Source organism: Leucoraja erinacea, chromosome 21, assembly GCF_028641065.1.
Source record: "Leucoraja erinacea ecotype New England chromosome 21, Leri_hhj_1, whole genome shotgun sequence".
In the NCBI taxonomy this organism is placed as follows: Eukaryota; Metazoa; Chordata; class Chondrichthyes; order Rajiformes; family Rajidae; genus Leucoraja; species Leucoraja erinaceus.
Genome location: NC_073397.1, coordinates 1,666,955 through 1,679,291, shown reverse-complemented (window position 1 = coordinate 1,679,291; position 12,337 = coordinate 1,666,955). Strand labels below are relative to the sequence as shown.

At 56.3% G+C, this 12,337-nt stretch overlaps 1 protein-coding gene across 2 annotated transcripts in view; it reads left to right on the top strand.

Moving 5' to 3' along the window:
- Positions 1 to 1,733: 1,733 nt before the first annotated feature.
- The window catches only part of mtss1 (MTSS I-BAR domain containing 1), a 36,059-nt gene continuing 25,455 nt past the window's right edge, over positions 1,734 to 12,337 (top strand). For both annotated transcript variants that reach the window (XM_055651974.1, XM_055651972.1), the window contains exons 1-3: positions 1,734 to 2,088; positions 11,358 to 11,419; positions 11,666 to 11,739. In XM_055651974.1, the coding sequence (XP_055507949.1) occupies positions 2,014 to 2,088; positions 11,358 to 11,419; positions 11,666 to 11,739 (211 nt within the window). In that variant the 5' untranslated portion in view covers positions 1,734 to 2,013. The remainder of the gene's footprint in view (positions 2,089 to 11,357; positions 11,420 to 11,665; positions 11,740 to 12,337) is intronic.

Genomic DNA, 12,337 nt, shown 5'->3' with positions numbered 1-12,337 from the left:
TGTTACTTTGTACTGAATTAACTCTAAGCTCTCTCTGTGTCTGTTTCTTTCTATCTCCCTTTCTCTACCTCTCTCGACTCTCCCCCTTCCCTCTCTACTACCTTCACCCCCCCCCCCCCCCCCCCCACCTCTCCTCCTCCTCTCCTCGTCTCTCCTACCCTCTATACGCCCCCCCCCCCCTCCAACTCCCCCCATCTCACCTCCCCCTCCCCTCCTCCTCTCCACCCCCTCCCGTGTCCATAGTTTGTCTGTTCTGACTCCAGCTGTCATTTACAGTAATTGCCACCCTGACACCTTTAATCTGGCCCAACTACAGATGACCAACCCTCTGTTCGCAGTCCACACAGCTAGCGCGGGTCCGACACACAGCGCCATGGGCAGCTGAACAAGGTCAGGGCCGCTGCACCCAGGGTCACGGATGCTAGTTGTTGGAGGTTATGGGGGAATGTGGACCTTGACCTCACCTGCGTCCACCCATTACCTAAGATAAACACACAAAGCTGGAGTAACTCAGCGGGTCAGGCAGCATCCCTAGAGGAACGGTGGCGTTTCGGGTCGAGACGTTTGCTCCACGTTTGCTCCATCTGCTGCGCTTCGACCTACCTCTCCGTTCTTCCAGCTTTGTCCTCCCCTCTTCTTTGCCTCTCACCTCCCAGTCTGAAGGGTTGCGATCCAAAACGTCACCCATCCATGTTCTCCAGAGATGCTGCCTCACCCGCTGAGTTACTTTGTGAACTTAAATCTCTTTTAAATGCTGTTACAGTATTTGTCTCAACTACCTCCTCTGGCAGCTTGTTCCATACACCCACCACCCACTGAGTGAAAAACATGCCCCTCGGGTCTGTATTGCATCTTTCCCCCTCTCACCTGTGTCGTCTGGTGATCCCCTGCCCTGGGTAAAATACTTTGTGTGTTCTCCCTGTCTGCCCCATGTTTGTTAGGATCTCACCCAGGGAACTGCTTCCCCCGACCCCCCCCCCCCCCCCCCCCCCCCCCCCCCCCGGAGAGACCCAGGGTGGTGCGCAGAGGGTGGCACAAAAGCTCCTGCAACACTCACTGACCGCTGGACACTGGTCACCAGGACGGTGGAGGGGGGAGTCTGTCCAATAATTACTGCGTCGGGGTGGGTGAACGATCTCGGTGGGGTGAGGTGAAGAGTGTTTAAGAAGGAACTGCAGATGCTGGAAAATCGAAGGTAGACAAAAGTGCTGGAGAAACTCAGCGGGTGCAGCAGCATCTATGGAGCGAAGGAAATAGGCAACGTTTCCTATAGGAAACATTTCGTATAGGAAACGTTGCCAATTTCCTTCGCTCCATAGATGCTGTTGCACCCGCTGAGTTTCTCCAGTACTTTTGTCTACCTGGGGGTGAATAATGTCAGGGTGGGGGGGGGGGGGGGAGCTACGGGGAAGGGCTGACACCAAGAGTGTGGTGGGTGGGGGAGGGGATATTGGTGTGAGGGTGAAGTGGTCGGTGCCAGGGAGGGTGAGGAGTCGGTGTGGGGGGGGGGGGAGGAGTGTGTGGGGGGTGAGGAGTGTGTGGGGGTGAAGAGGGTGGGGGGGGGGGGGGTGGTGGTCTGTGCCGTGTGTGTTGGGGGGGGGGGGGGGGGGGGGAGAGAGACAGGAGGGGGGGGTGACGGAAACGCCCGAAGTGAAGGGACGGAAATAGCCGAGGACGTCGGGCTCCGCCCCGCCCGCACCGAGCGCCGCCCCGGGAGGAAAATGGGAGCCGGGAGCGAGTGAAGAGAAACGAGAGCGCAGTCAGGAAGCGAGAGGAGAGGGGGAGACTGAGGGGGAGAGGGGAGACTGAGGGGGAGAGAGGGAGTGAGAGACTGAGAGAGGGAGAGTCAGACACAGACAGACAGACACAGACAGGCGGGAGCTGCCGCTCGCTACATTCTGATACAATGTGTCCGAGCGGCGTCTGAGCGCCGCCAGTCCCGGTGTCCGAGGGGCCGGAGCCGCCGCCGCTGGGATCCGCGCTGCCGGAGCTGGTCCCCGGGCGGCAGCGGAGATGGACGCGGGGGGAGTGGAGAAGGATTGCAGCGCACTCGACGGCCTCTTCCAGACCATCATGACCGACATGAAGGTGAGCGGCGGGGGGGGGGGGGGGGGGGGGGGGGGGTTAGGGGGTCTGAGGGAGAGGGGAGTGGAGGGAGGGAGGGAGGAGAGATGAGGGGGGCAATGAGGGGAACTGAGGGAGGGGAGGAGTAGAGAGTGAGTGAGTGAGTGGAGGGGTTGGTAGAGGAACGGGAAGGGACAGGGTGGGGGGAAGGAGTGCCGGGGAGTTGAGTAGAGAGTGTGTGTGTGTGAGGGTGCAGGGGATGTGAGTAGAGGAGGAAGAGAGACGTGGGGGGAGGGGGAGGAAGAGGGGGTCTGAGGTGGGGGCAGAAGGGGGGAGGGTTGAGGTGGACGAGGGCTGGGGTGGTGAGGAGGGGGTGGGTTTGGGGCAAGATGTGGAGGGGAGTTGTAGAGGGAGGGGTGAGTGAGAGATAGTGGAGGGTGGGGTTGAGGTGTGGGGGCGAGATGGACAAGGGGGTTCAAGTGTGGCGGGAGGTTTAGTGGTTAGTGTGGGGGGAGGGTTTGAAACCGTGGGGCATGATGTGTGTGTTTGGGTGAATCGGCTATATAACAGCTTGTTCTATTTTGGGAGTGGACAATTTAATACACAACTGCCCTTGTGGGTGAGATGGAGTGGTGGCAGTTGTTGCTGGAGTCTGGGCAAAATCTTTACTGGGAGGCATTTTTTGGTGGTGCTAGGGAGATGTGTGAGAATGTTCCAATGCATGGAGCAGGAGCCTGGACAGACACACAGACCGGATTATAAATGTGTGTTATCTTTCACAACTTGACAGAGACCTGTGGAATGTGTTGCTCAGAGAAGGTTTGGGCAGGCGTGACGTTAGCCGCCAGCCTCCCTCACAAGCTGGGACAGGGTCAGTCTGAGTCACTCGCTGATCTTGTGGGGAGAGGTTTAGTGCTGGAGCCCCCGAGCCCAGAACCTCTGTGGGTGTGTCAGCATCTGACTCATGGTCTCGACTTCTCGTTAAATACCTGTGCGGTAAAGCATGTTTGACTTGGCCATCGCACAGGAAAGTCCACAGTGAGGGGAGGGAGCTGATCCAGCGAGAACAGAACGAGATCGATGGGCTGAACGGCCTTGAGAATCTGGTCTGCAAGGGGATGGAGGGAGGGGGGGGATGAAGGGGGAGAGAGACACGGGGAGGAGGAGACAGAGGGATGAGGACAGGGGGAGGGAGAGAGCCAGGGGGAGAGGGAGGGGTTCAGATCTGCTCAGCACCGCGTGGTGTGAGCGTGTCTATTCACACGTGACCTGCTCAGTACCGCGTGTTGTGAGCGTGTCTATACACACGTGACCTGCTCAGCACCGCGTGTTGTGAGCGTGTCTATACACACGTGACATGCTCAGCACCGCGTGTTGTGAGTGTGTCTATTCACACATGACCTGCTCAGTACCGCGTGTTGTGAGCATGTCTATACACACGGACCTGCTCAGTACCGCGTGTTGTGAGTGTGTCTATACACACGTGACCTGCTCAGTACCGAGTGTTGTGGGCGTGTCTACACGCGTGTCCTGCACTGTACCGTGTGATAACTGCATGTTAATGTGATGACTGACCTCGTCCATCAATCCCATCGTGACCATGGAGCAGCCGGTGTTTCACCACCACGGACAGAGAATGCCGCTCGCCCGGTGTTGTTGGCCACCGTACGGTGCTGCCTTGCCGAGGGTGCTACATGCACCATAGGGTTCATGTACAAGGGGTGTGGCTGTTGTACACGCGGTGAGGCCGATATACACAGCCGCATGCCAGGGCGCTGACTCACCGATTGCCTCCTCTCCCCACCGCTGTCTCTCCCACACGTTGCAACCTGTTCCTTCACTGCTCTTCCTGCCCCATCCCGCTCCTCACCACAAGCGTGTTTACACGTGTCTGCACACTAGGCCTGGCGTGTGCGGGGGGGGGGCTCGCATGTCACGTCACGCATCCAGGAAACGTGGCTGCGTGTTGCTTCCCGTGTGCGTGCTATGCTGTTCCGTGCCACACTACAGCCAGGCTGTGGAAAGTACAGTGGGCCGGGCAGCATCCGTGATCCCGCCATCAGTAACTGGCCCATCAACTGGGGCGAGGCTTCCTCATGGGGCTGCACTGGAGCCAGATGTGCCGTGGGGCCACTGGAGCCAGATGTGCCGTGGGGCCACTGGGGCCAGATGTGCCGTGGGGCCACTGGGGCCAGATGTGCCGTGGGGCCACTGGGGCCAGATGTGCCGTGGGGCCACTGGGGCCAGATGTGCCGTGGGGCCACTGGGGCCAGATGTGCCGTGGGGCCACTGGGGCCAGATGTGCCGTGGGGCCACTGGGGCCAGATGTGCCGTGGGGCCACTGGGGCCAGATGTGCTATTGGGGCACTGGGGCCAGTTGTGCCATGTTGGTCACGCCACAATCTGGGCTCTGACAGCCCAGATGTACCAGCTCAGTGTTCGCTGATGGAAGGTGTTTATTGTGTTTAATCTTTGATCAATTCCATGTTAAAGTTTAACAGAAAATATAATCAACAACCAATATTAAAATGGAAAGTTCAGCTGCTCCCCGTCACTGAGTTTTCAAGGGCAGCAACTAGTGGCTTGATGTGAAATGCTCACGGCTGCAGGCTTTACACAGCCCAACATTACCCTGGCTCCACTGTGCGCTGATACTCTCCCTCCGCACAGTCTCAGGGTCGGGCACGGGGTGAATAGCCCTTTACCCCATCCCGTCACACACTCCCGGGGTCAGACACACTCCGGGATCGGACGGCTTGAGACAGAGCTGCTCGACTTAGAGTCTCGCCTGGGTCGGCGTGGTGGGGACTCGTGTGAGTGGGGTGAGTATATGGAAAAGAAACAAGCACTTAGGGACTTGCAGCTTAGGAAGTCCCGAGGCGCGTTTGTGAGGTCCCGAGTCCAGATGTTGCACCATCTGGACTGCGCTTCACCCTTTTTCTTCTCTCTGGAGAAGTGGCGAGGAGCCCGCAGGCAGCTCATTGTGGATGATGGCTCATCTGTCACAGACCCAGCGAGGATCGGTGCCTCGGTTCAGTCTTTCTATGAGACTCTCTCTGCAGATACTGTACATCTAGCTGGGGTGCGTGGGGGGTCCTGTGGGAGGGCTTGCCCATAGTGTGCAAAGATGTGGCTGTGCCCCTCAATGATCCCCTAACTCTGGAGGAGTTGACTGCTACCCTGCACCAGCTCAGGGGGACAAGTCTCCAGGACTGGATGGGCTGACGGTGGAGTTTCTTAGAGCCTTCTGGGATGTCCTTGGGGGTGACTCTTTGAAGGTCCTTGGGGAGAGCCTGGCGACCGGGGAGATGCCCTTCTCGTGGTGCAGGGCAGTCGTTGTTCTGCTGCCCAAGAAGGGCGATCTCCGCCTGTTGAAGAACTGGCGCCCGGTCTCTCTCCTCAGCACAGAATACAAAGTCCTTCCACGGGCATTGGCGAATTGCCTGGGTCCCGTGATGTCCCAAGTGATCAACCCAGACCAATCCTACACAGTCCCGGGCCGGTCCATCTAGGACAATATCCATCTGGTCCGGGACCTGATCCATCTGTCCCAGGGGGCTGGTCAGTCAGTCGCCTTTCCCTCCCTTGACCAGGAGAAGGCCTTCGACACGGTGGAGCACGACTACCTTCTTGGGACTCTGCAGGCGTTCGGATTTGGACCACACTTCGTGCTCTCTTACCGAGGGAGAGCATTGGTCATAAACCAGCTGGTGGCCTCTATGTTGTGGCACCAGCTGGCCACTCTGGTCCCGCCCTCTTTATTTGTCACCATGATCCAGAGGAGGTCGGTGAACTTCTGGGGAGAGAAGAATCATTGGGTCTCTGCAGGGGTTCTGAGTCTCCCGGTGGAGGAGGGCGGTCAGGCGCTGGTTTGTGTCCATACCCAGGTGGCGACTCTCCGTCTCAGGACCCTGTGGAGGTATATGTACTCCGAGTGTCCTCCGAGATGGCATGCGCTGGCGACGTACTTTTCCTGCCAGGGTCGCTGCCTCCAGGAGGGCACACAGCTCCCGGTAGCGGGCATCAGTCGATACGCTGGGCGGGAGTTGCCTGGCTTTTATCGCGATTTACTGAAAGCTGGGAATTTGTTCACCTTCAGTCAGGGAGCTGCTCCACAGGGGGAGGGGGGGTGTTGCGGTTGCGAGGGTGGGTATCGAGGAGAGGCGTGTGCATGGAGTGATTCCGGCCCAGCTTACCCCCGCTCCAATGCAATTGGTCATAGGCCCTACGGCCCGGGTTCCTCCCCGAGAGCTGCCCCACGCAACATGAGCTTGCCTTCCCGAGATGCCTAGCGTGCCGTTCCGTGGCGCTGAGAGGCGAATACTGTACAGGCTGCTCGTGCACACTCTACACGTCCTCACCCTCGTCTTCCGTCCGGACTCCCCCTGGCGGTCCGTGTCACCATCTGCAGAGACGGGATCAGTCAAAAGTCAACATGCATTTATGAAGGGAAATTCATGCTTGACTAATCTTTTGGAATTTTCTGAGGATGTAACAAGTAGAATGGATAAGGGAGAGCCAGTGGATGTGGTGTATCTGGACTTTCAAAAAGCCTTTGACAAGGTCCCACACAAGAGATTAGTATGCAAAATTAAAGCACATGGTGTTGTGGGTAGGGTATTGACATGGATAGAGAACTGGTTGGCAGACAGGAAGCAAAGAGTCGGGATTAACTGTTCCTTTTCAGAATGGCAGGCAGTGACTAGTGGGGTGCCACAAGGCTGGATGTTGGGACCCCAGTTGTTTACAATATATATTGATGATTTAGATGAGGGAATTAAATGTAATCTCTCTAATTTTGCGGGTAACAAAAAGCTGGGTGGCAGTGTGAGCTGCAAGGAGGATGCTATGAGGCTGCAGGGTGGCTTGGATAGGTTGGGTGTGTGGGCAGAAGTATGGCAGATGCAGTATAATGTGGATACAAGTGAGGTTATCCACTTTGGTGGCAAGAACGGGAAGGCAGATTATTATCTGAATGGTGTCAGATTAGGAGAAGGGGAGGTGCAATGAGACCTGGGTGTCCTTGTACACCAGTCACCATGCAGGTACAGCAGGCAGTGAAGAAAGTCAATGGGTTTGAGTTTAAGAGCAAGGAAGTCCTACTGCAGTTGTACAGGGCCCTGGTGAGACCGCACCTGGACTATTGTGTGCAATTCTGATCTCCTAATTTGAAGAAGGACATTATTGCTATTGAGGGACTAGGTTCACCAGGTTAATTCCCGTGATGACGGGACTAGTCGTATGATGAAAGAATGGGTCGACTGTGCTTGTATTTGCTGGAATTTACAAGAATGAGAGGGGATCTAGGAAAACATATGAAATTCGGGAAGGATTGGACAGGGTAAATGCAGGACAAATGTTCCCGATGTTGGGGGAGTCCAGAACCAGGGGTCACAGTTTAAGAACAAGGCGTTGGCCATTTAGGGCTGAGATGAGGAAAAACCTTTTCGCCCAGAGAGTTGTGAATCTGTGGAATTCTCTGACGCAGAAGGCAGTGGAGGCCAATTCACTGGATGTTTTCACGAGAGAGTTACTTTTAGCTCTTAGGGCTAAGGGATTTGGGGAAAAAGCTTGGGTCAATATGATCATATTGAATGGCGGTGCTGGCTTGAAGGGCCGATGGCCTACTACCTATTTTCTAATTTTCGATGCCACTCTGATCCCGTCCTCTGTCTTTGCCACCATGATCAAGTGGATGTTGGTGAATTTCTTCTGGGGAGATAGAATTGCTGGATCTCAGCTGGGGTTCTGAGCCTCCCGTTGGAGGAGGGCGGTCAGGAGCTGGTTTGCGTCTGTACCCAGGTGGCGGCTCTCCGTCTCAGGACCCTCCGGAGGTTTATGTATTCCGAGTGCCCTCCTAGATGGCACGCACTGGCGATGTACTTTTTCTGCCTAGGGCACTGCCTTCAGGAGGGCACACGGCTCCCGGCAGTGGGCATCTTACCACGATTTACTTAGAGCTAGTAATTTGGTCACCATTATCCAGGGCGCTGTTCCACACTGGGAGGGGGGGGTGTTGTAACTGCGAGTGTGGCCAATCCTCACCCTGTCACGGTGGGTATCGAGGAGAGGCGTGTGTGTGGAGCGATTCCGGCCCAGCTCAGTTGGAATTGGTCACAGGACCACGGCCCGGGTCCCTTCCTGAGAGCCCGCCCCACCCCCACGCAACATGACCGCCAGTCCGAGATGCCAGCGTGCCGTTCCGTGACGTGGAGAGGCTGCTCCTGCACACTCTACACTTCCCCACCCTCGTCTTCCGTCTGGACCCGCCCTGGCGGTCCGTGTTACCACCCGACAGCGGGAGCGGTCGCTAGTGGAGGTCTCTCTATAAGGGAGTCCCTTTACATCGAGGACCTTGGGTGTAGAGTATTGCACATGGCTGTGGCGTGCAACAGATATATAAGTTGGTTCACGGACTCGCCAGCCGCCTGTCACTTCTGAGGCGAGGAAGAGACCATGTTCCATATGTATGTGGAGTGTGAGAGGCTGTGGCCCCTGTACGAGTATCTGAAGGGGCTGCTCCTCGGGTCTTGGGTGGACTTTAGCCCCACGCTCCTAATCTTTGGTCACCTGGTATAGAGGGGGGAGGGTCGGGAGTGAGGGGGGGGGTCTCCCTGTCGGTCTGCTCCTGGGCCTGGCCAAGATGGCCAATAGCGGATTCCGGCAGCTGGCAGTCGATGGTCACACCAGAGTCGTCTGCCTGCCCCTATTCCAGAACTACGTCCGTGCCCAAGTGTCCCTGGAGACTCTGGAGGCCTTCGGTGAACGCTGGTCGCTGCGGGAGGTCGGGTGTCTTGTTGATGTTTTAATTTGCTAACTGTCTGTGTGTAAGCTGCCAATAAAGGCACGTTGATCGTGTTACTATTTGTTTTTGTTTGTTTTGAATAAAAGCATTTTGTATTTATAAAAACAAAAGAGGTCAGACATAAGGTGACGCTCCCTCTACACCGTACCATCACATACCCCCAGGGGCAGGCACAGGGTGCCTGGGCTAAACCCTTCCAGAGACACTCCCCTCCCCAGGTCTGGGACCCCCTCCCCAGCTAGAGACCCCCTCAGAGTCATGAAGATCAGAAACAAACAGAGACCCGACTGATGTGGCACGGTGGCCCAGGGGTGGTGGGGGTCAGCATGGGAGGGGGGGTGGGAGGGGGGGGAGGGGACCCCCAGGGGTCAGTGTGGGGGGAGGGGGGGAGGGGACGGGGCTCCAGTGGTCAGGGGGGGGGTCAGTGGGGGGGGGGGGGTCAGGGGTGGGGGGGTCAGGGGGGGGGGGGGTGACCCAGGGGTGGTGTGGGGGGGGACGGTGCCCCAGGGTCAGCGTGGGGGGGGGACGGGGCCCCAGGGGTCAGTGTGGGGGGGGGGGGGGGGGGGGAGGGGAGTGCGTTGCCGGAGTTGTTGCAGTTTGTCATCTCTATCAATGATTTTGATGAGAACATACATGGCATGATTATCAAGTTTGCAGATGACACTAAAGTAGGTGGTAGCCAAAGACAGGAGTAATTCAGCGGGACAGGCAGCATCTCTGGAGAGAAGGAATGGGTGACGCTTCGGGTCGAGACCCTTCTTCAGAATCCCAGTAGGTGGTAATGTAGATAGTGAAGATTGTTGATAAAGATTGCAGCAGGATTTTGATCGATTGGCCAGGTGGGCTGAGGAATGGTTGATGGAATTTAATACAGAGAAATGTGACGTGTTGGATTTTAGAAACATAGAAAATAAGTGCAGTAGGCCATTCGGCCCATTCAGCCCCAGCCATTCAATGTGATCATGGCTGATCATCCACAATCAGTACCCTGTTCCTGCCTTCTCCCCATATCCCCTGACTCCTCTATCTTTAAGAGCTCTATCTAACTTTCTCTTGAAAGCATCCAGAGAATTAGCCTCCACTGCCCTCTGAGGCACAGAATTCCACAGATTCACAACTCTGTAGGTGAAAGTTTTTCCTCATCTCCATTCTAAATGGCCTACCCCTATTCTTAAACTATGGTCCCTGGTTCTGGACTCCTCCAACATTGGGAACATGTTTCTTGCCTCTAGCGTGTCCAATCCCTTAATAATCTTGCTATGAGGCTGCAGGGTGACTTGGATAGGTTGGGTGAGTGGGCAGAAGCATGGCAGATGCAGTATAATGTGGATGAATGTGAGGTTATCCACTTTGGTGGCAAGAACAGGAAGGCAGATTATTAGCTGAACTGTGTCAGATTAGGAAAAGGGGAAGTGCAAGGAGACCTGGGTGGTCTTGTACATTTGTCACTGAAAGTAAGCATGCAGGTACAGCAGGCAGTGAAGAAAGCCAATGGATTTGAGTTTAGGAGCAAGGAAGTCCTACTGCAGTTGTACAGGGCCCTGGTGAGAACACACCTGGAGTATTGTGTGCAGTTTTGGTCTCCAAATTTGAGGAAGGACATTATCGCTATTGAAGAAGTGCAGTGTAGGTTCACCAGGTTAATTCCCGGAATGACTGGGTTTATATTCACTGGAATTTAGAAGGATGAGATGAGGAAAAATCAGGAACGGGTACTGATTGTGGATGATCAGCCATGAACATATAGGGTGGTCAAAAAGGCTTTCGGCACATTGGCCTTCATCAGTCAGTGCATTGAGTATAGTAGATGGACACAAAAAGCTGGAGTAACTCCGCTTCTCAGGCAGCATCTCTGGAGAGAAGGAATGGGTGACGTTTCGTGTCGAGACTCTTCCTCAGTCTGAAGCATGGGGAGGAGGTCACAGCACCTGTTGTCAGGTCTCTGGTGCAAAGAGGCAGCAACTCTACCACTGCGTTACTGTGCTGCCATAAGATAGAGTATACAAAATAATGAGAAGCATAGATTGGATACACAGGCAGAACCGTTTACGCCAGGTTGGAAACACTACAGAACATAGCTATAAGATGAGGGGCAACGTTTAAAGGAGATGTGTAGGGCTAGTTTATTACACCGAGGGTGTTGGGAACTGGCCTGGTGGTGGAGGCCTTTAGATAGGGATGTGATCTGGCAAGGGATAGTGAATTGTCGTCATGGGCCGAAGGGCCTGTTCCCACGTACAGATGCTCCAGTCAGCACCTGGAGCCCCGGATGACAGAGGAGGTGGGAATGTCGGCACTCTGCTGGCCAGAGTGGATCTACCAGGACCTGCTGACCGCCTCACCTCTGTGCCCGGCTGGGATCCCACTGGCCGCTGGTGTGAGCCAGGACCCCACTGACCGTTGATGGCCATGTGATTGAGGTTGGGTGGGTGGTGAGCTGCGGTGTGTGTCCAGCCATTGATCCCCTTGTGCTTCCTCTCCCCCACAGGGAAGCTACCCCGTCTGGGAGGACTTCATCTCCAAAACCACAAAGCTGCAGTCACACCTCAGGTACAGCAACCTCCATGGGGGGGGGGGGGGGGGGGGGGGGGGGGGTGGGAGCGAGCGGCTCTGGTATTTGGGGTTTGCTGGAGGGTGGTGAGTCGGGTGGGGGGGATTGGGGGTGGGGTGTGGGCAGGGGCAAGGGGGGGGGGGGGAGGAAGGGGGAGAGGGGGAGGGGTTTGGGGTGGGTGCATTAGGGAGGGGGTCTCCACCCCTAGCGTTGGGCCAGTCAGTGATGGGACTGACATGTTTCAGGACAACGGTGGTCATCACAGGAGCTTTCCTCGACGCCTTCCAGAAGGTGGCTGACCTGGCGACGAACACACGGGGTGAGTGCCTGCTGGCCCCTTTCTTCCCCCACCCCCCCCCCCCCCGGAAACCCTCACCCCCCCCCCCCAGAATCCCCCCCCCCCCATGTAGAGTTGCAGCTGAACATTGGCTATGACTGTTGTTAAACCCGCAGTGTGTGGGTACATGCATGGAGAATGTGTGCCCACGCAGGGAATGTACACGCACAGGAGAGTGGGGTGTGCAAGCATAGTGCCCGTGAGCGGGAAGCGTACGTGCGCAGGGTGCGTGGGTGCACGTGGGGAGTGTACGCGCTGGGGACACCCTTTGTGTGCTGGTGTGAGCTGTTGCATGGCTCACATGCGTGTGGAACGGTGCTGTGCTGAGGTGGGCCGGTGTTCTCCGTGTTACACAGACCAGGTAATTTCACCCGTGATCACAGGCCACGCGTGTGGGGTCAGCATGGATGCATAGTGCGGATGTGGAGAGGATGTTTCCACTAGTGGGAGAGTCCAGGACCAGAGGGCACAGCCTCAGAATAAAAGAATGTTCCTTTAGGAAGGATATGAGGTGAAATGTCTTTAGACAGAGGGTGGTGAATCTGTGGAATTCTTTGCCTCGGGAAACTGTGGAGCCCAA